This window comes from Ictalurus furcatus, chromosome 19 (genome assembly GCF_023375685.1).
Source record: "Ictalurus furcatus strain D&B chromosome 19, Billie_1.0, whole genome shotgun sequence".
NCBI lineage: Eukaryota > Metazoa > Chordata > Actinopteri > Siluriformes > Ictaluridae > Ictalurus > Ictalurus furcatus.
The window spans coordinates 15,929,805-15,950,941 of record NC_071273.1 but is presented as its reverse complement, the minus strand read 5'-3'; the positions used below and the strand labels follow the sequence as shown (position 1 = coordinate 15,950,941).

The window sequence follows — 21,137 nt, the reverse complement described above, 5'->3', positions numbered from 1 at the left end:
GTGACTATATGATGTTGAGATCCATCTTTTCACACTGAGGACAACTGAGGGACTCGTACATAACTATTACACAAGGTGCAAACATTCACCGATGCTCAAGAAGGCAACACGATACATTAAGAGCTAGGGGGGTGTAAATTTTTGAACAGGATGATCGGTGTAAATTGTTATTATTTTGTCTTCTGGGAAACATCTAAATATCTTATGTAGCTTCGGAAGGGCAGTACTAAAGGAAAAAAAAAAGATCTTTAAACAAAAGAATTTCTCATTAATATGAAATTCAACATTATATATAATTCTCAAGGCACACAACTAAATTTTTACATCGAACAGAACAAGGCACACACTAAATATAATTAATTTCTTATATCAACTTTTATTACTATGCAATATACAGGTTGCTTGATAGCAGTCTCTTAGTAATGGGTTCATTTCAAAGCATCCTCCGCTGTATATTCTGATAGTTAGTGCTTATAATTCCTTGTTTCCTGCAGTGACAACAGAGTCCATTCTTCATTTCATTTGTTCATTGTTCATCAAAACATACACAGGAATGGCATGTGAAGTTCCGGTGTGTTCTGGATGTTGCTCAAGCATACGGTAATTTCCTGAGGCATCCTCAATGGGAATCCAGGACAATTCAGTTACAATTTCTGAAGTTAGGATTCATGAATCAAATCAGGCTTTTGAATTCCCAAGAAGGATCCCCTTTTCGGCAGGTTCCTCATTTATGAGACAGAATGGCTAGTAAACAGGCCAGAATTCACACTGTGCCATGTATTAAAAAAAAAAAAAAAAAAAGACTATTATGTCCAAAATGTCTTCTTTCCACAGCATATTTGAGCGTCTCTGCTTGATGTTAACTTTTCCAAGCTGTTTTTTTCTTCTTTAGTTCTATTCGAATCTGCTCTGGAAACTGCTCCAAGTGTTCCCTCACACACGGTAAGCAGAAGCGTTTGGTGTAGAAGATGCTGCAGTCCTGAATAAAACATATACACATGCAAAAATGTCAAGGTGTCTTTCTGAATGAATGCTATTGATGAGATGAGATTTTTCCTCACGTTTTCTTCGCAACAATACTGAAACAAATCTTAAAACGGCAGTGATCATTATAACACCTCCGTGTGCAATACAATTAGAACAGACAGAACATATTCAGTATACATGTCAATGAAATAAGCTATTTAGAGCATACCGTGCCAACACATACAGTCTTCTTACACAAACTGCACTTGGAGCCCAATATAAGGAATTTGTCCCTGTCTGGAGTGAAAGGATCACGGATGCCATAGCAGTCTTCCAAAAGCCTGAAGAAAACAAGGGCACAAGCATGTACAGTGAGCTTTGTGTTTACTTGGTACACTTTCTTTGCAACAACTATCATTGGTCATTTTATTAGGTGCTGTTTGTAGGGATAAAATTCATGTTTGCAGCCGATTTGTTGCACAGATGCACAACTGTATGTGCAGTTTGCCATAGGAAATTATGAAATTATGTACTGAAAAAGGTGAGTTACACTACCATAACTTGCACTGTATTATTAATTTTATTAATTTGATTTTAAATTATTTTTAATTATGTTACAAGTTAATTGTAAGTTATTTTCAATATCGTTAATAAATAATACTATTTATTAAACATATTATTTATTGTCATTACTATATATCATTGCTATTATTATATATCACAATTGTTCCACTGTTTAATGCACCTTGAGCTGCTATTTCTACCTCCACTCTAATGTAAATTACAACTGAGCCTACCATTTCCACATAAAGTGTAATATTTGTATATTAAGATGGTAATTGTGCTGTGTTGTCTGTTATGTTTGTGTGTTAAATGTACTGTATAGAGCTTTGACCAAATACCAAAAAAATAATTCCTAATACATACCAGCAACACTGCTGCACCTGATACACTCAGCCAGATATACAGCACCAGCCACTACCAGTCTGTGTCACTGCTGGTCTGCTGGAGAATGGTTGACCATTTACGTTTATGTTTATTCATTTAGCAGACGCTTTTATCCAAAGCGACTTACAAATGAGGAAATATGTCCACCACCCACATATCTGTTAAGCCAAGGCTGCATGGGGTTTTCCTTGTTCTCCTTGTGTCCATGTGGGTTTCCTCCAGGTTCTCCGGTTTCCTCAATCTTCTAAAAACATGCATATAGGTGGACTGGCTGCACTAAATTGTAAACTGTACATGTAAATGAGTGTGTGAACATGTATGCATGATGCCATGAATGGGACTTGATGGGACTAGCGTTCCATCAAGAGAGGTGTAATCCTGCCTCACGCCCAGTGTTTCTGGGCTAGCTCTGAATCCGCTGATCAATATAAAGTGCTTATTCAAGTAGAATGCATGAATGAATGATGAAATAAATAATGGAACGATTTGTACATGTCTATGATTTTTAACTTCTTACATTGTTGGTTTAAAGTTTGATTACACCGATTTGTAAACCAAATATTTTATGACCAAATAAAGGAAAATGAGTTGCTGAATGTTTGTGACAAAGTTAGTGACACAAGTAATATTTAAAAAATACAGCTACTATTTAATGATAGGACAGTAAATAATTGCACCATGAAAAACTTTTAGATGAGTGAATGCAATTTTCTTAATGAGCATTAATCTTGCATTAAAATGCTCTGGATCTTAGAGTCACGTCTCAGTCTGTTAATGGATTTAGACAACTTTGATTAGACTATCTGACATATTATTGTATAGTGTGGAACACAACCGAGATTATCGGGTGCTGTTAAGATTATACCTACCCGATGGCTCTAGTATTTGGTGGTTTCCTGCCGTAGAAGGTGTAATCAGTGGACAACTCACACAACTCGCATGTAAACGTTCCTGTCGGGGCTTCGGCAGTGGCGTCCATGTTAGTGGTGGTGGTAGTGTGTGTGCACTTCTGCCCCCTGCTGGTGAATAAACAGATGTGCGTGGTGCTTAAAATGGGAACACGTGTTTAGACTCATTTAGCTGTCAAAACAGCAGGCATACGTTTTCAGTATGTATTTATTCATGATTTATTTTTGCACTGTATTACGTTTCCCGTTTTTTAAATAACAGTTTGATTAAGGCCGCACAAGGACTTTTGCGTTGAAAGTTTCAAACCGGAAGCAGGAAAGAGTTGTGCCTTCACACAGCTATGGATGCCATTGGTAAGGAGGGAAGTCCACACTTTGCATGCTTTCCTTTGCCAATATAGTACTTTTTTTTTTTTAAATCAACTTTACGTTAGCATCACGGGACTAATGTGTGGCATCTAGAATTATTTTGGTAGAGTATCGTCTGTAGATAATTTAGCATGTTTACGGTTATTGCGTTGTTTTTTGTTGTTTGTACACTGGGTGATTCGGCCTTGAGGTTAGCCTTAGCACTAGCTAGCAGATAGAGAAAATATGGGCAGAAAGGTGCGTTCGTGAATTAAAACAAAAATATGTTTAGTCTCTTGCAAGCGTATTGTGGTGTATAATGTTGTCTTTAAATCATGGCTCAGGCAAAATATATGTACCGTTTATTTACTTACCGTGTAACGTTTTCCTGGTTGTTAGCTAGCTAGCTATTCGACTTTACAGACGTGTTTGGGCGTGGCCACGGTACTGCCCTAACATTGAAGCGTCGGTAAACCACACCCCCTTCGTCGCTCCGCTCAAGCTATTTATTTATTTATTTATCTGTTTATTTACTGCCAATTGTAGCGATCCACATGATCAACATTATACACTGCATGAGCTTTTTGCATCTTGTTTCTTTTATATTTACGTGGTGTAAAACATGTGCTCAAAAATGGTGATACATAGACGACTATACTTAACAGTTTATATTCATACATGATATTTAAAGGAACACTCCACCCTGAAACACGTTAAATATGTCTGAGCTGAAATATTTGTAATGTGTTTAGTTGTTCTGGTGTGAATTTTTTTTTTACCCCTATTTAAAGCTAATTTAGCAAATAGTTCATGAGTACACGATAGCTTCAACAGGTATCTGTGTAGGTCATCTACAGAGTGATGTGAAATGCAAAGACATCAGCCTACAACCTACCATGTTTAAACCTTCCGAACTTGAACATGATTTTTAAACCAGTCTTAACCACCAAGTTTTTTTTTTTCCATATGCAGACAGTGACATGCAGGGAACAGAGGGGGCGCTAGGAGGTCCTGATGTCAGAAGGAGGATACCCATCAAGCTTCTTCCTAAACAGGCTAGAAGTAAGGGATTTCATATTTCACTCATAGACACACCGAGGCCTTTGAGCTAAAACAAAACCTAATTATTGCCCAGTGCAATTCAAATTGTGTGTAATGTTGTCTGGAATAGTAATGGCTACATTGTGTTTCTCTTAACAGAAAGCTTTGCCTACAAGCAGGAGGAGAGGTTTGACTGTGGGGTAAAGGCCGGGGATGCTTACGCTAGCCAGCGGCGATATCCCCAGCCATTGTTTTGGGATTATAAGGTTTAAGATCTATGTCTGTTTCTTTATGCATTGATCAGTTTTTGTACCGAATTCATTAACAGTATACCGGTCCATACAGGACTGAGCAGAGGTTTTTTTTTGTGATTGTTGTGAATCATGATTTTTCACCTTTCTCTCTCCCCCAAAATTTGCAGTGCAACTTGCAGATGTTTTTGTGCCTTTTTTTTTTTGCGGAAAACTAGAGAAATTGCAATTGCGCAAAATTGCATTGCACAGTATTTCACAGTGATGTCTGTTGGTAGTGGGGCACACGGTGGCTTAGTGGTTAGCACGTTCGCCTCACACCTCCAGAATTGGGGGTTCAATTCCTGCCATGGCCCTGTGTGTGCGGAGTTTGCATGTTCTTCCCGTGCTGCCAGTCCAAAGACATGCATGGTAGGCTGATTGGCATGTAGTGTATGAATGGGTGTGTGAATGTGTATGTGACTGTGTATGTGATGTGTATGTGATTGTGCCCTGCGATGGGTTGGCCTGATGCTACCTGGGATAGGCTCCAGGTTCCCTGTGTATCCTTTTCCCTGTGAAAAGGATAAGCGGTATAGAAGCGGTATGCGGTATGGATGAATGTTTGTGGTAAATGAGATGTATGCTGTAGCTGTACTCATGTTCGACGTATGTGAATCGAAGAGGGCTTTGGCTGAATGCGTGTTGTGATGACGTCACATGACACGTCTTGGCATCTGCGGTCATTTTGAAAAATTGCAACCTCCTCCAACTATTGCAGAGTTTGCTTGATTTTGCATTAATTTCTGCGATCGCAAAATCCTGGAGAGACTGGTATACCACAATGAACAAAACCATTACTTTTGCTGTTAATTTGGCTTCTTTTTCCAGCTTAATCTGATCGGTGAAAGAGATGAAACTGCTATCCATTTTTGTGACAAGTGTGGTCTTCCCATTAAGACTTATGGACGCATGGTGAGCTTTGTGTATAATTTGAAATTTCTAGTGCTACCTTTTTGTTGAATTCCTATAGAGCTGCTGTTATGAACTCCTTTTATTTATTTATTCTTTAACAGATTCCATGTAAGCATGTTTTCTGCTATGAATGTGCAGTACTTCATGAAAGGAAAGGTGATAAAATGTGTCCAGGGTAAGTTTGGTTGAAATTTAACCTAAATTTGTGTAGTTAAAACACAAAATAAGACAAAAGCTAAATTTTGTAACTAATTGTATATGGCACATGTATTCAAGATTTGATCCTATTTATGCTTTCAGTTTGTCACTGTACAGCTGTACAGACCCAGTTCAGCGGATTGAGCAGTGCCAGCGTGGTTCCCTCTTCATGTGCAGCATTGTTCAGGGTTGTAAACGCACCTACCTGTCACAGAGAGACTTGCAGGCCCACATCAACCACCGCCACATGAGGGCGAGCAAGACTTCAGCAGGCCGCTCTGACCCTCACCACCTTCCTGTCTCTGAAGTTTCAGAACGTTTCCGTGTGCCCCCTGCTCACATGTCTAAACCCCATGTGCTCATCCCTCCTCCTCTGCCACATGCCAGTCATGACCCTTACACTCAGCCACCTCCTGCATCTCACGATGACCTCCGGCCTCCTCCTGGCCAGGCTTCTACACCTGACATGGGGCCTCCTCGCTCTCTCGCCCAAGAGACGTTCCGCATTACTACAGTGACCACACGGAAGCACAGCAACCTCATCACCGTCCCCATTCAGGACGATTCAGCAAGCTCCTCCTCCCGTGAGCCTGTGAACGCCCCTCCACATCACCATCCAGGAGAATATCCAGGGCAGCCTGTGGTTTCGCACCCACACCACATGATGGCTCCACCTCAGCAGCGCTACGGGCCTCCACCCCCTCCACCCCCAATCACTCATCCAATGCAGCATCCAGCACAGGTCTTCAGCCAAGCCCCACCTCCACCTTTATCCTCAGTTCCTCCTCCTATCACCCCTCCTCCTGGACACCTCATGAGTCAGATGCCACCGTACATGAACCATCCTCCACCTGGTCCTCCTCCTCAACACGCAGGTCCAGTAAATGCCCCACCACCCCACCATTACAATCCTCAGTTCTCTGAGGATAAAGGTACCCTCAGCCCACCATTCAACCAACCAGGAGGACTCAGTCCTGGGATGTGGCCCGCTCCCAGAGGACCTCCCCCACCCAGAATGCAAGGTCCTCCTCCGCAGGGACAGATGCCTGGACCTCATCACCCAGACCAGGGCCGATACAGACCCTATTACCAGTAGAATGATTTTATTGGTAGCTTTGAATATTGATCTCATAGTGAGTCTGTGGCAGGGTTCGGAAGACTGTATAGTTGAGTTAGAGTATAAAATAGGACTGCATATGTTTGAAGACTTTGCAATTCATTTCAGATATTAGAATATATACCTTTAATTATGGCCAATATTTTGGATTTCAAAAAAAGTATTTGGCAATATTTTTAAAAAATTTTGTCAAATGTGTTGCTTCATGAATGTAATACAAATTAAATACTCAATAAGGATTGATTTTATTATCAGTGGGGTTTTTTTTTCATCTTTTTTTAAATAGAGCTTTGGCTGAGCCATTAAAGTTTACTAGCAAATGCTGTCGCTCTTGATTTCAGAGAAGGGCCAAGGTGCATCCAATGTATATAACCTCACCTAAGGAACCCAAAAGGCCACCATCTTATTTGAGATAACACACGTAAAGATTTCCTGTTAAACGTACACTTTTCAGCTACAAATTTGCCTCACAGATGGACGAATCCAACTGCTGTCTTCACTCCTGAGCCACCATATACAGTGAGGTGACCATGTGTGGTCCTATAACACCCATAAGTTCATACCACCGATCAGTGCAAGCAGGTTCTGTAGATTTTTTAAAAGAGAATAATGACAATACAGTAAGGACAGAATTTTGGAATAACATTTATTAAAATTCAGTAAAAATATAAAAGCAAGTAAGAACAGAAAAATTGTGTTCTAGTGATCTGTCATTTTCAAGCAGATATCTGAAGAGCCATAATCTGAAAATTCCTCAGCACTCTGCATGCATGACTCAAATGCCTCTCATCATTTATATTGAGTCATATTAAGTGCAGTTACATCAGCACACTGTTGCACCTATGTAGCACATTGCTGGTTTTATGTTAGATCTTAAACTGTTAGACTATAAATAATGATTTAAGCAATAGATATGCAAAACTGTGAAGGAGCCATTTTGCAGCTGAAAGCATTGGCTCTTATTGCTGAGCCAAGTGACTCACTACAAAAAGAGTTGGAATTCCCATCACTATTGTGTACCTCAGGTAAAAGTTTTCACAGTGCTGTGTCTATTAATGACATAATAGTCCTACTTTTGTGTTATATATGTGGGGCTCTTTTAGTATTTGTATTTGGTGGTCACAGACACCTAACTCACAGCTTAGTAATAAACATCTGAGGTGATACAATTTTATGGCATGCATGTGCATTGTGTGTTCTGTGTTTTTGCTGATATAAAACATCTATAGACTTGTAATAAACAAATCTTCAGTTCTCCTCCGGCATAATCCGTTAGTCTGGCCGTATGTCTCTTTGAAGCATGTCTCCTGTGAATACACATGCACAGGACATCCATGGGTCAGTGAGTCTAGTGTTTATATTTGACATTTGGCACTCTCAATAATGAATCATGAACCTATTCAATGTTTAATCTGTAACTTATCAGACATTCTGTGTAGTAAACTGTTTAGTAATTGGGAATGGGAATCTAACACCTGGTTGGGTCATTGCATAAAATATACCTGTACATTGCCCTTTGAATTATCTGGGTACTTCTTCAAACTGTGCAACATGGCATCATGAAGAGTGGGAAAGAACATGGACGTCTTGATTTCATCGTCAAAAAACATGCAACTGTGCAGTTTCTCCAAGATATACACTGCAAAAACAGTCCTTGAGTGGTTAATGTTTGACAAAAGGCAACTAAAAAATGTAATAACAAACTTAAATGTATAATTACCATCACATGCAACAATGTAGATTTCCACATCCACTCGAATGAATTCCTTTAATATCTGTTCACAGAAAGATCACATTTAGGCCCAGCAAAAATCTTGCATTAGAAGAATGTTTTTTGAACGTTACAGTCTGGGTGTTCAGAGAATGTCTTGTATAAGGCTTATAAACAGTTCTTCAATGTTGCCACAGCCTTTGGAGATGTAATATTAATACAAACATTTCCATGATGTTATGGTATGGACATTCTGTGAGAACTTTCTATTATCACTGTGAAGCAAACCATTATTACAACAGATCTTTTTACAACATGCAGGAATGTTACAGCCCAACCTTCTTAGAATGAGTTGAATACTTAATGAACATTCTCTGTTAGCTGGGTGGGTGCATCCTTATACCCAGGAGATCATTTTTTTCAAATAGTGCTGATTTTTTTGGTGGCTTAGAAAGTGTTTAAACTACTTTTAAATATTTAGCAAGACAAATCACCATTTTAAGGCCTTTGAGTGCTGAGATATCAAGGAAGGAGACAGCAGAGAAGTCCAAGATGAGACTGTGGATGTCCACTTGAGGAACAGAGATGTTGGCAGGAAGCTCTGCTCTCCAGTTCACCTGAATAGGAAGGTCTGAGAAGTCTATTGGCTGATCTAAGTCCTCCATGTTGCTCTCATCCTCTGACATCTCATTAGTTGAGTAACCTATGGACTCAAAGCCTCTCTGAGTCATAAAATATTAACAGGTAAGAAAAAATGTTACAATTCAAGAGGAATGTGTTTTTTGGAATTACTTTCTACTGTATTTAAAAACATAAAAGCAGGTTTTCCAAGGATGATCTTCTTGAACTGATAGTTCAGAAAATAATTTTATTATAAGCTGTAATACTGATAACATCAGGAATAAGCAGCATGACTTTAGTCATCATGACCTTAGTATTATAAGGCTCTATCTGAGTTAGGAATTAACTGGAATTCATAATCTTACAATACTATCATAACAAATCTTGCAAAAATACAGCTCAACTACGATATTATTAGAATAACTAGCTACTTATGACACATGACTTACAGGTGATATGTGTAACTCCCCATTTTTTATCATTTTTCTGATCTTTTGCAGTGCCTTGTTCCTCTTTCTCAAAACTCTAAGTGGACTGAATCCCACCTGAAAACACAACAACAGAGAAGTATCAGATGTGAAACTCTTTAAACTGGGGTTGGAGTTCTCTGTGCCCTGATCTTTGTCTCCTCCCAGCTTGAGACTTTTGTCTCAATCTTGCCTTGGGCTTGATCATTTGTCTCTATAAATGTATCTTAAATCAACTTTTCTACCAACTCTGTCCACTGGTGCTTTTTCATTGTCAGTGCAGTCTGCTCAGTGCAGCAATGTCAGCATCACTTTTTGTAATACTGTTTGACTTTGTAAATCATAAAGGGTTTTACAATGGAACAAATAATAATAAAAAAAACAGGGCTATTTTGTGGAATGGCACAGAAACTTCAAGGATAACAGTGAATTTCTGCATATATTTATAAATTCTAAATATGAAAGCTCTGTAATAAACGTAAAACATCACTGCAATGTTCAGTTGCGATTGCTTATTGTGTAAAATATATATATATATATATATATATATATATATATGCGCTGCTACAGCCTATAAGTAATGCTCAGGATAATGTGAAAAGGGAATCTTTGCTTTGAGTTAAGGATGTACTGTAGCTAGAAACATGTATATTGACATGAGCTAGATAGCTAATGAATCTAACTACTGAAACCCCAACAGCATTTGTCTAAGTTAGCTAGCCACCTAATGTTAACTTTCTTTATATACTGTTGATAAGGTAAGGTGGTTCAGTTCAGCATAGCTCACTTGGTTAGTTAACACAACAGAATAGAAAACAGAACATTTCATATTGGTTGTGTCAATTGTAGACATAAAAAGTCATTTTTAAAATAATTACTCAACTTGTTTTCTTTTTCATGAGATTATTTACTTACTCTTACGTCATGTTTACTTTTGCTCAAGTGAATTATTAATTATTTTGTCTTGCTCTTGTCTTTATCTCATATAAATACAACATATGAACCACTTACAGCTTGCACTAGTTTATCCCTGAAGAACTCGATGTTTGCAAAAAATATTGGTGAGGGGATTCTGAATATTTTAACTCCACCAGGTTCATAAATCTGTAAATAAAGGGAAAAAAGAACAGCATCCTATTTTACTGATGGTGAGATAATTGGTGTTTTAGATAAAATATGAGCAGAAACTCACAGACATGTAGTCCTTGTGGTCTCTGTAGATATCAGTGCCTCTGATGTTGGCCAGTACAGAGCAACGTGGACTGTAATGAAAATGAACATGCAGTATCACTGCTGAAATAGTGGATAATTTATTTTGGCCTCCACATTGCTTGAATATTGCATATATAACTGTCCAAACTTACAACTGAGTACGGAAGACGACTGTGAGCAGTTCCATACCGAGACCCACAGCTAGTCCCAGGTCCAGGCTCAGAATAATGGAGGCTGCACATGTCACAACCCAGATAACCTGAAATAGTGAATGTTATAAGAGAAGAATGCAGGCAAAATAGAGGAAGTATTAGAGTAAAACTTTCTGAGAACCAAGGAAAAACCCAAGGTTACAGATGAATGACACACAATCCGGGTGGGGTGGGAAGTTAGGGGTTTGGGTGACAGGGTGATTATTTTCCTATAATGGTATGTCCCAAAGTGTTTTATTCCTTTTATACCACAGCAATAGAAATTAGAACAATTAGAAATTTATCAATGGATGACACATTACAGTCTTTAACAGTTTACAGTTACGTTTAATGTTGTGGAACGTGTGTGAATATTCCTGTGAACACTTCTCTTATTACTTACATTATAGTAGATATAAATTGTTAACCAGACTTTTTTTTTTTCAATCTCTTGAAGTTGATAAGAAAAAATGTTACTGAGAAACTGCAAAGTGCTGAAATTGGAGACTCCTTCCATAAATGTTAAATAAATACCTTCTACAGAAAGCTTCACCATATCAATGATTGTTTGTTAGATAACAGCATTTTTATGTAACATTTTTCCATTTATTATTAGGCTTAGATTAGGTGGAGCACTTGCCATGTATGTCTCTGTATTTGAGTTACTATAGAAAGATAACATTACAATGAGCACATTAATATAAACCTGTGCTTTGAATTACAGCTGGCACTGATGTCAAATTAATCAACACCTTCTGCCCAAGCAAATTCTAAAATTCAACAACATTGTGGGATAAATTATATTATTATGCATAAGTTATGTAATCTCATTTTAAATAAACAAACACTGTTTAAACAAACCATGGAAATTTGCACGAAGAGTTTGTATTTACCATCTGCATAAGTTTTGGCTTTTCTTAGTATAGTATCACATCCAAAACATTTGGAGACAGGTGTGTTGTGATTCAAGTATTCTGCCTCTTCTTGATATGTGCAGATTGATAGCAAATTGCATTAATGAAAAATTATTCTTGTTGTCTATAAAGTTACACCATACAGCTAAACTTTGAGGTTTTGCAAAACATTTTTTATAGATTATATACTGTAAGTCACATTGTATTCTAAATCCTATCTGCAAGTCCATAACATCATGTAACTGGATGGGGCAAGATTGAAGCAAGTTTTTGATGTAAATGGATGTAATGTTTTAGCATGGGTCTACAATGAGAGGGGGGTGTAAGCTCTGATACAAAGACTCAAATGTGTTGTGCTCTCTGAGATTATTACCATGGAAAATTATGTAAATATTTTTTATACTGTTATAACTGTTAAAGGGCCTTAAAAAGAAACAAAGAGAGTGCTTACAAAATCAGCTTTGTCCCTCTTCCAAAGGTACGGGAGCTCTCTGAACTGCAACAGCATGCCTTTCAGGTTCACAACCACAAGAGCTCCCAAAACAGACTAGATAAACAAGTAAGACAGTGGAGATGAAAAATGCAAGAAGGTTTAATTATTTCTACATTTATGTAGTGTGGAGGTAGTGCATCTGTTGCATCCTCTATGATGATTATAATACATTTATTTATTTACCAGATGCTTTTATCCAAAGCGACTTACAAATAATAAAACATGCATTTAAAATTCTTATTATTTCTTCTACTTTATTTGGTGACTATTAAAACTTTGATAACAATGAAATGTGCTTTAAAACTTTATAAATGTTTATGACTAGAAAATGAACTTGATAATTAGAAACCTTGATGGTTATATTTAAAAAAAAAAAAAAGTACTTGATAATGGAAATGAAATAGTCAATGTCTTCTAACAGGTAAGTCAGTGGAAAAAAGATGACGGTGTGAAAATTTGGACAATATCTTTTCAGAATGTGCTTGGTGTTTTTAAAATTTTCCTTTTCTCTCACCCTGGGCAGTGGTTCAAGTAGGAATCCTATTCCAACTGTGACGATCAGTACTATAATTGCTGAGATTAGACCTGCTATCTGTTGAAAAGAAAAAGTTAATATTTCATCCCAGTTCTCATCTGAGCAATAGATCTTACAAATGATAAATGGGACCCTTTATAAACTTTAATGACAGACTATAAAAGCAAGCCTCAGGTGTACAACACGGCTAAGATATATTGAATAATGCAATAGTGCATACATGAACCTTTGATACATACTGAGACTTTCACACCTTAACTACCAAGTTCAAAGGCAGTGCTTGGTGTAGTAAAGGGTTTAGTAGAAGCATTCTGATACATACCTGTGTTTTTCCCCCTGTGCTTTCTTGTACTGCTGTCCTGGAAAGTGCAGTGCTAGCTGCAAAGGATCGAAAAGCTGCTCCAAATATATTACTTACTCCAAAAGCAATAAGCTCCTGTTAACATAAAAAAAACATTGGTTCAGTTGACACAAATATTGATTACATTTCAAATGGAAGCACAGTCACAGTCATTTTTTAAATTTAGTCCTATATTGAAGCTTTGGATTTTGGATTTCTCACCTGATTTCCATCAACAACGTAGTCATGCTTGACAGAATAGACTTTAGCCACAGAGAAGGCCACAGCAAAGCCCACTATAGCTATAACGAAAGCATCTACTGCACCTTGTTTCATCACTTCCACATTTGGAGCAAATGGCGCTTCATATCTAAAGATATGAATGGCAAAAATCAATACCTTAGATATGGAGTGCTCCATTCTATACAGTGTGTGATTGCTACATAAATACTGTGTATATGCAATCCTTACATATTCCACGATCACCCATTAGAGGGTGAATTTTGGCAATTATTAAAATTACACATTTTCTTCAAGTAAATATAATACATCCTTACCCATTCACCATGTTTCCAATAACAGTCACATTAAATTTTTCTTCAAAATTAAATCCATAAGAGAATCCACAAGCAATGATGGTCTAATGAGGACAGTATAGTAAACATTAGGGATTACAAAATCTGTTTTGAGATCTGGGAAATGCTGCAATGTTGAAATGTGATACCCACCACAATGAGTTCAATTGGAATGGGCACAGGTAGCTTGAATTTGTCGTTGACCTCCTTTACTATATACACCGCTGCCATGATTATAATGGAGGTCAACAAATCAGCTATATTTGTCTTATAGAGCTGTGTAAAAACTTTCTCCAAAGTCTGAAATCAAAAATTAAAATGGACCACATAAAACAAGTATTTTAAGAATTAAAAACACTCTTTCAGTTTTTACAAGTCTAGTTTTCCCCATATAATGACCCTAGGACTCAATAAAGGAAACGAAAGGACAGAATATCTGATTCCTGCCACACCATCATTACCTATTGCTGAGAAGCAGTGCAAACAATATACTGTATATTCACTATGAGGAGAGTACACCATCCCCATCTGCTGACCAGACATCCAGAATGTCCAGAACTGACCAGACAGTTTGTATGTTATAATAGCAGGAAAAAAAGCCCTCCTTTACCAACAGAAATGAGATCAATAGAATACTCTAGAATATGAAATGTGCACTTCAATATGTATACTCCACAGTTTAAAAAGCAGTTTGAAAAACATATTAATATGTTGTTCCACATCAATTTTAACAAAACATGCTATATTTAGAATTCTCTTCTTAATTAATTTTCTACTCACAAAGAAAATGTTGAATGCTCCACTTTTGCCTGGTACATCCAACCCAAGCACAAACTTGAGCTGTGATACCAGGATGTGAACTGCAGCAGCAGTAGTGAACCCGGATACCAGAGTATCAGACAGGTAAATGACTATGAAGCCCACCTGCAGCAACCCCATGGCAAGCTGAGGAAAATTGGGAATGATTTATATGAAAATTAAAAAATTAAAATATGTTTAAATATCTATTAATAGTATTTTAACTGTTGACATTATATTTTAATTCAAATGGTTCTTAGTACGTGTCTTATTTCCTTAGTATGTATAATGTCCTATTCCTTTTACTGATATTTGTAAAGACTAGCAGTTTGTCCTAATTATATTAGTAATGGATGGTGGTATCTTGATATCGTCTGAAAAATGTGTTCATCTGAAGCTGATAGAAGTACTCTTTATATATATATATTCTACCTGGAAAATGCCCATAAGAAATGTGACAGAAGAGGCGACTACAACTCTCTGTTGATCCTTGGTCAGCTCATCAAATCCAGTAATGTTAACAGGCTTGGAGGTATCATTAGCTACCAATCCCTCCACAACACTACCAATCATCAGACTCAAAACGGGAAAAGGACCTGAGAGAGATAGAGCAGATTAAGTTCTGTAGATAGAAAAGCTTAACTTCTGCATATCAGTTGCTGAGATGCTGTGTCAATACTGCATCAGGAGCGCACCTACTGACAGGTGTCTGGATGTGCCCAAGAAGAAGTAGGTCAATACAGGAAAAAATGCAGAGTACAATCCATATCCTGGTGGTAAGGTAGCCAGCAAGGAAAATGCAAGTCCTGGAGAAATATAAGAAAAATATTACTAGTATCTGTGAGATTCTTCTACAGTTTCTTCTCACCTTCACTATGAAAAGAACTTGAAATTCTGATTTAAAATTCCTTACAGAATTAAATATAGCCTGTATATACACTCCCTGACCACTTTATTAGGAACATCTGAACACCTGCTCATTCGTGCAATTATCCTATCAGCCAGTCCTGTGATAGCTGCATAAATTCATGCAGATCCAGGTCAACATCTGGAACAACATTCCAACATCGAACAACATTCTGCTAGAGAAAAAACTTTCAGAAACATTAATCAGAGGCTACAGTCGGCACAGGCTCACTAAAGTTGAACAATTGAAGACTGGGAAAAGGCCAGGGAATGTCAAGTTTTGGTGAGTCTACTGTTGTAGCCCATCCTCCTCAAGTGTTGTGCATTATAAAATGCTTTTCTGTTCACCGAAGTTATAAAGTGTGATTATTTGAGTTATTAGAGTCTTCCTGATGTTAAGTATGTGAACATTAACTGAAGTTATTTCTATGTATCTGTGTTGTGTATGCAATGATTGGTTAATTAGATAATTGCATGAATTAGCAGGTGTACAGGTTTTCCTAATACGCTTGTTTTGCAGATACACATAGTTTATATTTAGTCCAGTTGTATGACATCCATAAGAGTAGTTTCCTGGCCCAATTGTTTTAGCATAACATTATTAGTCCCAGAAATAATGGGTGGTCAGTACTGAAGAACAAATTGATATACAGTATAAAACATAAAAATACAAATATTGTGAGTTTTTTTAATCTTAAATTAAAAGTTGTAGGGCATAATGTGCAGGACAGGAATTACTTTTACTTCCACCCGATAGTCCATCAGGCAGGCATGACCTAACAAACAATACAGTGAATGTGTATTGTGTAAATGTTATGACTACAAGGACAAGAAGCGATGTTTGGAGTTTTTCAGACCCACAATTAACACAGAGGCAAAATGAGAGACATGCCAGAAGTTTTTTGTTTTGTTTTGTTTTGTTTTTTCATTAATTTTTCTTCTGCTTTTCCTGTTGAGTGTCAAGGTGACAACAGACTGAGAAGGTCAGCCCAGACTTCTCTTCAGCCACAGAATCTTGTCTATTCCTATCCCCATGTCTCGTAACGCCAGACAATCCCAAGCCAAATGAGATGTATAATCTAAACAGCGGGTCCTGGTTAGCCCCAGGGTTCTTTCTGGTGGGAAATGCCTGATACAACTCTAGCCAAAGCTGAACAAAGGGCATCCTGGCCCACCTCAACTGGCTCCTCCATGTTCCCGATTGCAAGGGTCAGGTCTGTCTAAGACGGTCTGATTATCTGACTGGCATTGCAACTGACTCCCTCTCTTCATCTTTCAGGTACTTAGCTCAACTGGTTATGTGGTTGGCCTGGTCACCAGACAAACCTTAATTCAGCAGATAAAATTTTGTTTGTCGTTTCATAATTTCCATGGTGTCTTGCTTTTTTCCTGACCACTCCCGTTAGAACTGTTCATCAAAGGCAGAGCATTACACTCTCAGTGATATAGCCCTAAAGTTCACTGAAGTACACAAGCCTATTCACAAGTTCTCGGTCTATGAACGGTATACGTCAGAAATTTATTAGTTTGTTAAATAGGACCCAAACAGAAAACAACCTGAAAACAACAAAATATTTCACATAGAATTCTTAATATTCTTGTTTAAAAATTCTCACCTTAGAAATTGCACATTTCCATGTTTTTCTAGCCACAATAAGACTTTTATTTAAAAAAATAAAAAATTTTTAAAAAATCAGTATCTGTATCAGCATACTTGTCTTGGTATTATTTATTAATGGATTGAAAGTGAAATTTGTGGTATCACCCATCTCTACCTGATAACTGATACACTTTACTCACTTGCTAAGTAAGGTAGTGAGAAAAGGAACAAAATACTACCTTGCAGTACAGCCACGAGTCCTGTGCTGACTCCAGATATTATGTCACTTGGCAGCCACTGTTTAAATCTGTATATTTTCATCCACCCAATGATGGGGAGCAAAGATAATGCTGCATTCTTTACACGTTTTGAATCACACCTAATATGAAACACAAACATGCACTTTCATAATTTCTTTTCCTTAAATAATTAAAATATATTAAAAAACATGGAAAATGACATTTGTGTGGCACAATATTTTAGCTGCACTTATTTTTCAGATTGAATAGTTCTTACGTGAAGTATTTCTTAACATGATATAGTAGATCCTTGTGTATCCTGTCATTCCTTTTGTGTTCTTGTGAAAAGGAGTCTTCAGAGAACACCTGTCTTTCCACCAAATAGAGTTTGTCCACTAGTTCTACCTCTTTTTCCATTTGTCTTTGCAAAATCTAGGCAAGGTATAAGGAAGGAGTTACTGCATCTCTTGTGCGTGTTTTAGGACTCAGCTTGGAGATATATATGCATCTGTTTTACTTTGACTCTTTAATCATTTACAGCTGTAAATCTGGTTGCCATTACAACATGGTAATCTGAGTCATCCTTCCTTATGTGTATGCTGACACAAGATTAAGGAGGTCACATATCATCAGGGAGAAGCTAATAATTTATTTGAGGTTTACAAAACAAATATTCCTTATTCACTTCTCATAAAAACACTGTTGACACATTTAACCTTCAACTTCCTACCAGTTATTTTTCCCTCCAGTTTCCTTAAATATGTTTGATTTTAAAGAGCAATCTAAATTCTCACGATTTTTGACTTGCGCCATTCTGATGTGAAGATATGATAAGATATGATTACACAAGTATGTCCAGCCCAATTCATGCAGATTTCTATAGGAAAGGAAAGTAGTAGAGGTATCTATCTATCTGTCTATATCTATATCTATATCTAGCTTCAGTATATACAGTTGAGGTCATAAATCTACATACACCTTGCAGACTCTACAAAATGTAAAATAATAATAATAATAATAATAATAATAATAATAATAATTAATAAGAGGAATCATAAAAATTGCATGTTTTTTTTTTTTAGTACTGCCCTGAATAAGCTATTTCACATAACAGATGTTTACATATAGTCCACAAGAGACAATAATAACTGAATTTACACAAATGAACCAGTTTAAAAGTTTACATATGCTTGATTGTTAATAGTGTGTGTCATTACCTGGAATTACAACGACTGTGTTTATGTTTTGTGATAGTTGTTCATGAGTCCCTTGTTTGTCCTGAGCAGTTAAACTGCCCACTGTTCTTCAGAAAAATATTCCAGGTCCTGCACATTCTTTACCTTTTCAGCATCTTCTGCATAAAAAAATAAGATCTTTAAACAAAATAATAATTTACACCTATCATCCTGTTCAAAAGTCTCAAAATGTAAACTTATGATCTCAACTGTATGTCTATAATCGAAGTACTATAGTACATTACCACGTCACTGCCTGTGATGTCGACACAATGTAGATTTTAAACCCGGAAGACGAAAATAGTGGAAAAAAGCTCAAAATCACATTGTCTTTTATGATGTGTGACACAAACACCTCTGTTAAAATCTCAGAAAATGTACCTTAGTGTTTCATGACTTTGTAAAAAAAAACAAAACTGTTCAGCATTCTCAAATCTAGAAACAGACTGAAATCACTGTCCATCAAAACAAGGAAGTACAGTATGTCTACGTAGTTCTTCCACATGGTGCCAAAATGGTCATGAAAATTCATTCAAACATGCTAGCAGTAGCTGCTGGCCTAGTAGTCTTCAGAAAGCAGGGAAGGAAACTGGGGTGTTGTATTAGCAATCCAGTTAACATTCTAAGATAGCCATAAATGAGCGGTTTAAAGCCCTGTTCACACCGGGATGATTTTCGCAGCGCACAAAATGGACCGTTTAACGCCCCAATGGCTGCCAATGAGAGTGTTCACACCCAGGCATAAAACGCGTGGTGTCAAAGCATGATATTTTCTTAAAATCAAGGTGTTCGACCCATGAGATTCACACTTTTGTTCTCGTGCCTGGAGCTGCTGAAGTTACATAAAAGTATGACTTGATGGCATCGAGTACAAAATCCACCATTTTAGTCAGAGTGCATAAGTGACATACCCGAAATAAAATACTCACTGCTAATAAATCCTTCTACCTACACACATAAACAAGGTACAGTATCCTTTGAAAACACCAGATTCAAAATTATACATGAAACACTATGTAAGTGTATTTATTATGTTGTGGCTATTTTTGACAACACTGAAATGCAAGCATATATTGCATAAATGATCCATTTAATTCTTTCAGTGTTGTTTTCTACACTAAATAGCATTGTTTGTTTCTTTGTCTCTTCCCTGCAAATGATAATCCGCTGATTGATAGTCCATTGTATTTATTTTTCACCTGGCAAATATATGCTTATAAGTATTCTTGACATCTTATTCAAATAGCTAAGTGCCCCATTATTGCACCATTGTATTATCATATTGACATATCATCAGTTTGCAGGAACATTAGCTGCAAACTGATGCAAACATATCATCAGTTTGCAGGAACATTATCATTTTTGGGCACAACAATAGTTGCCTTATATGTGTGCGGCGCCACCTTGTGTACCGGGGAATTTCTGCTTTTCAAAAAGTGCCACCTACTGTCGGGGAGTGACTTTGCACTTTCATTCAGCACATCGGCCACGTTTAACATGTGGGTATGAACACAAAAAAACGCGGCGAAAAACGGACCATTTAACGCGCTGCAAAAAAACGTCCCGGTGTGAACGGGCCCTAAGACTGTGGCTCAGGGGGTCGAGCGGGTTGTCCACTTATCACAGGGTTGGTGGTTTGATCCCCCACCCCCTCCACATGCCACTGTCCTTGGGCAAGACACTGAACCCCAAGTTGCTCCCGATGTCAGGCTAGTGCCTTGTGTGAGAAACTGTGTAACGTGCTTTGTAGAACCGTGAAGGTTAAAAGGTGCTATATAAGTGCAGACCATTTACCCTATTTACGTTTACATTTAAGGCATTTGGCAGACTTAAGTTTATCTAATTTATACAACTAAGCCACTGAGGTTAAGGGCCTTGCTCAAGGGTCCAACAGACTCGAGAGATGAACTAATCATTTCTGTTTCCGGTACTGCATAGTGCACTGCTCATGGGGCGGTCACGGGATGAACGAAAGTCTCGAACCCGAAGACTTGAGAGCTGAACTAATCATTTCTGTTTCCAAGGAACAGACGCGACAAATGTGATGTGACAAAAAATGAACGACTCGGAATCGGGAGGTGAACTAACAGACTGCATAGCCTGAAGACCAGCTAAGCTATTAATTAATCATTTCTGTTTATCATAATTTGGCTGTGGCTGCATTAGCCTATAGTTTATTTTTTATTCCAAATGTGATCAACGTTTGCATAGGTACTAGATGTGTTGGGGAATTTAACATGTAACATTTTAATTATATTCTGCTCAAATGAATGAAATTACTTGAAAAAAGATTTGTTTATTTTTGCTGAAAGAGAATCAAAGATCCCTACAGGAAAATGATCCGAACTTCCCATCACTAGTACTTTCTAACCTGCACTTGTTTCCGTCTCTTCCGTTTATTCTGTTTTTTCTTCAACTACCTTGAGAATCAACGATCCTGGGTCATTGCTGCCACCTTGTGGAACAACTAAATAGTTTAAAACAATTAAATGCGCATGTGCGACCTGCACGTACAAAGTACTCATGGTTAGAAAAACTGGGCGGCACGTATACAGTACACTGTTCCTAG

General features: G+C 37.5%; 3 protein-coding genes across 5 annotated transcripts in view; 1 reads left to right on the top strand and 2 right to left on the bottom strand.

The window, feature by feature from the left end:
• Positions 1 to 2,915, bottom strand: cdpf1 (cysteine rich DPF motif domain containing 1). Its single transcript, XM_053650303.1, has 3 exons — positions 2,784 to 2,915; positions 1,196 to 1,307; positions 1 to 979 (listed from the first exon to the last, which is right to left on the bottom strand). The coding sequence occupies exons 1-3, from the start codon at positions 2,891 to 2,893 to the stop codon at positions 860 to 862; spliced, it is 342 nt and encodes a 113-aa protein (XP_053506278.1). The 5' UTR covers positions 2,894 to 2,915; the 3' UTR covers positions 1 to 859.
• Positions 2,916 to 2,927: 12 nt separating this feature from the next.
• cbll1 (Cbl proto-oncogene-like 1, E3 ubiquitin protein ligase) lies at positions 2,928 to 6,970 on the top strand. Of its 3 annotated transcripts, none has more exons than XM_053650298.1 (6): positions 2,928 to 3,176; positions 4,143 to 4,232; positions 4,371 to 4,477; positions 5,333 to 5,416; positions 5,518 to 5,591; positions 5,717 to 6,970. In XM_053650298.1, the coding sequence occupies exons 1-6, from the start codon at positions 3,164 to 3,166 to the stop codon at positions 6,708 to 6,710; spliced, it is 1,362 nt and encodes a 453-aa protein (XP_053506273.1). In that variant the 5' UTR covers positions 2,928 to 3,163; the 3' UTR covers positions 6,711 to 6,970. The 3 variants fall into 3 exon arrangements, with proteins under 3 accessions (XP_053506273.1, XP_053506274.1, XP_053506276.1); XM_053650299.1 differs by having other exon boundaries at positions 2,928 to 3,428; XM_053650301.1 differs by having other exon boundaries at positions 2,928 to 3,294; positions 4,371 to 5,416.
• The window catches only part of slc26a3.2 (solute carrier family 26 member 3, tandem duplicate 2), a 28,851-nt gene continuing 14,598 nt past the window's right edge, over positions 6,885 to 21,137 (bottom strand). Inside the window, exons 22-39 of the mRNA XM_053650023.1 lie at positions 17,611 to 17,765; positions 17,334 to 17,473; positions 15,284 to 15,394; positions 15,021 to 15,184; positions 14,571 to 14,735; positions 13,944 to 14,090; positions 13,773 to 13,855; positions 13,438 to 13,585; positions 13,198 to 13,311; positions 12,855 to 12,932; positions 12,299 to 12,394; positions 10,895 to 11,001; positions 10,723 to 10,792; positions 10,542 to 10,634; positions 9,513 to 9,608; positions 8,937 to 9,164; positions 8,234 to 8,506; positions 6,885 to 8,038 (exon numbers count right to left, since the gene is read on the bottom strand). Coding sequence (XP_053505998.1) covers positions 7,955 to 8,038; positions 8,234 to 8,506; positions 8,937 to 9,164; positions 9,513 to 9,608; positions 10,542 to 10,634; positions 10,723 to 10,792; positions 10,895 to 11,001; positions 12,299 to 12,394; positions 12,855 to 12,932; positions 13,198 to 13,311; positions 13,438 to 13,585; positions 13,773 to 13,855; positions 13,944 to 14,090; positions 14,571 to 14,735; positions 15,021 to 15,184; positions 15,284 to 15,394; positions 17,334 to 17,473; positions 17,611 to 17,765 — 2,352 coding nt within the window. The 3' untranslated portion in view covers positions 6,885 to 7,954. The remainder of the gene's footprint in view (positions 8,039 to 8,233; positions 8,507 to 8,936; positions 9,165 to 9,512; positions 9,609 to 10,541; positions 10,635 to 10,722; positions 10,793 to 10,894; positions 11,002 to 12,298; positions 12,395 to 12,854; positions 12,933 to 13,197; positions 13,312 to 13,437; positions 13,586 to 13,772; positions 13,856 to 13,943; positions 14,091 to 14,570; positions 14,736 to 15,020; positions 15,185 to 15,283; positions 15,395 to 17,333; positions 17,474 to 17,610; positions 17,766 to 21,137) is intronic.

Excerpts from the sequence above, each read along its gene's own strand:
- cbll1 (XM_053650298.1), top strand. Across the intron at positions 5,417-5,517 it reads TTAAGACTTATGGACGCATG|ATTCCATGTAAGCATGTTTT; the intron begins GTGAGCTTTGTG and ends ATTCTTTAACAG. Across the intron at positions 5,592-5,716 it reads GGTGATAAAATGTGTCCAGG|TTTGTCACTGTACAGCTGTA; the intron begins GTAAGTTTGGTT and ends TTATGCTTTCAG.
- cdpf1 (XM_053650303.1), bottom strand. The coding sequence starts at position 2,893 with ATGGACGCCACTGCCGAAGCCCCGACAGGAACGTTTACATGCGAGTTG. Across the intron at positions 1,308-2,783 it reads CCAAATACTAGAGCCATCGG|GCTTTTGGAAGACTGCTATG; the intron begins GTAGGTATAATC and ends TGTTTTCTTCAG. Across the intron at positions 980-1,195 it reads AGACTGTATGTGTTGGCACG|GACTGCAGCATCTTCTACAC; the intron begins GTATGCTCTAAA and ends TGTTTTATTCAG.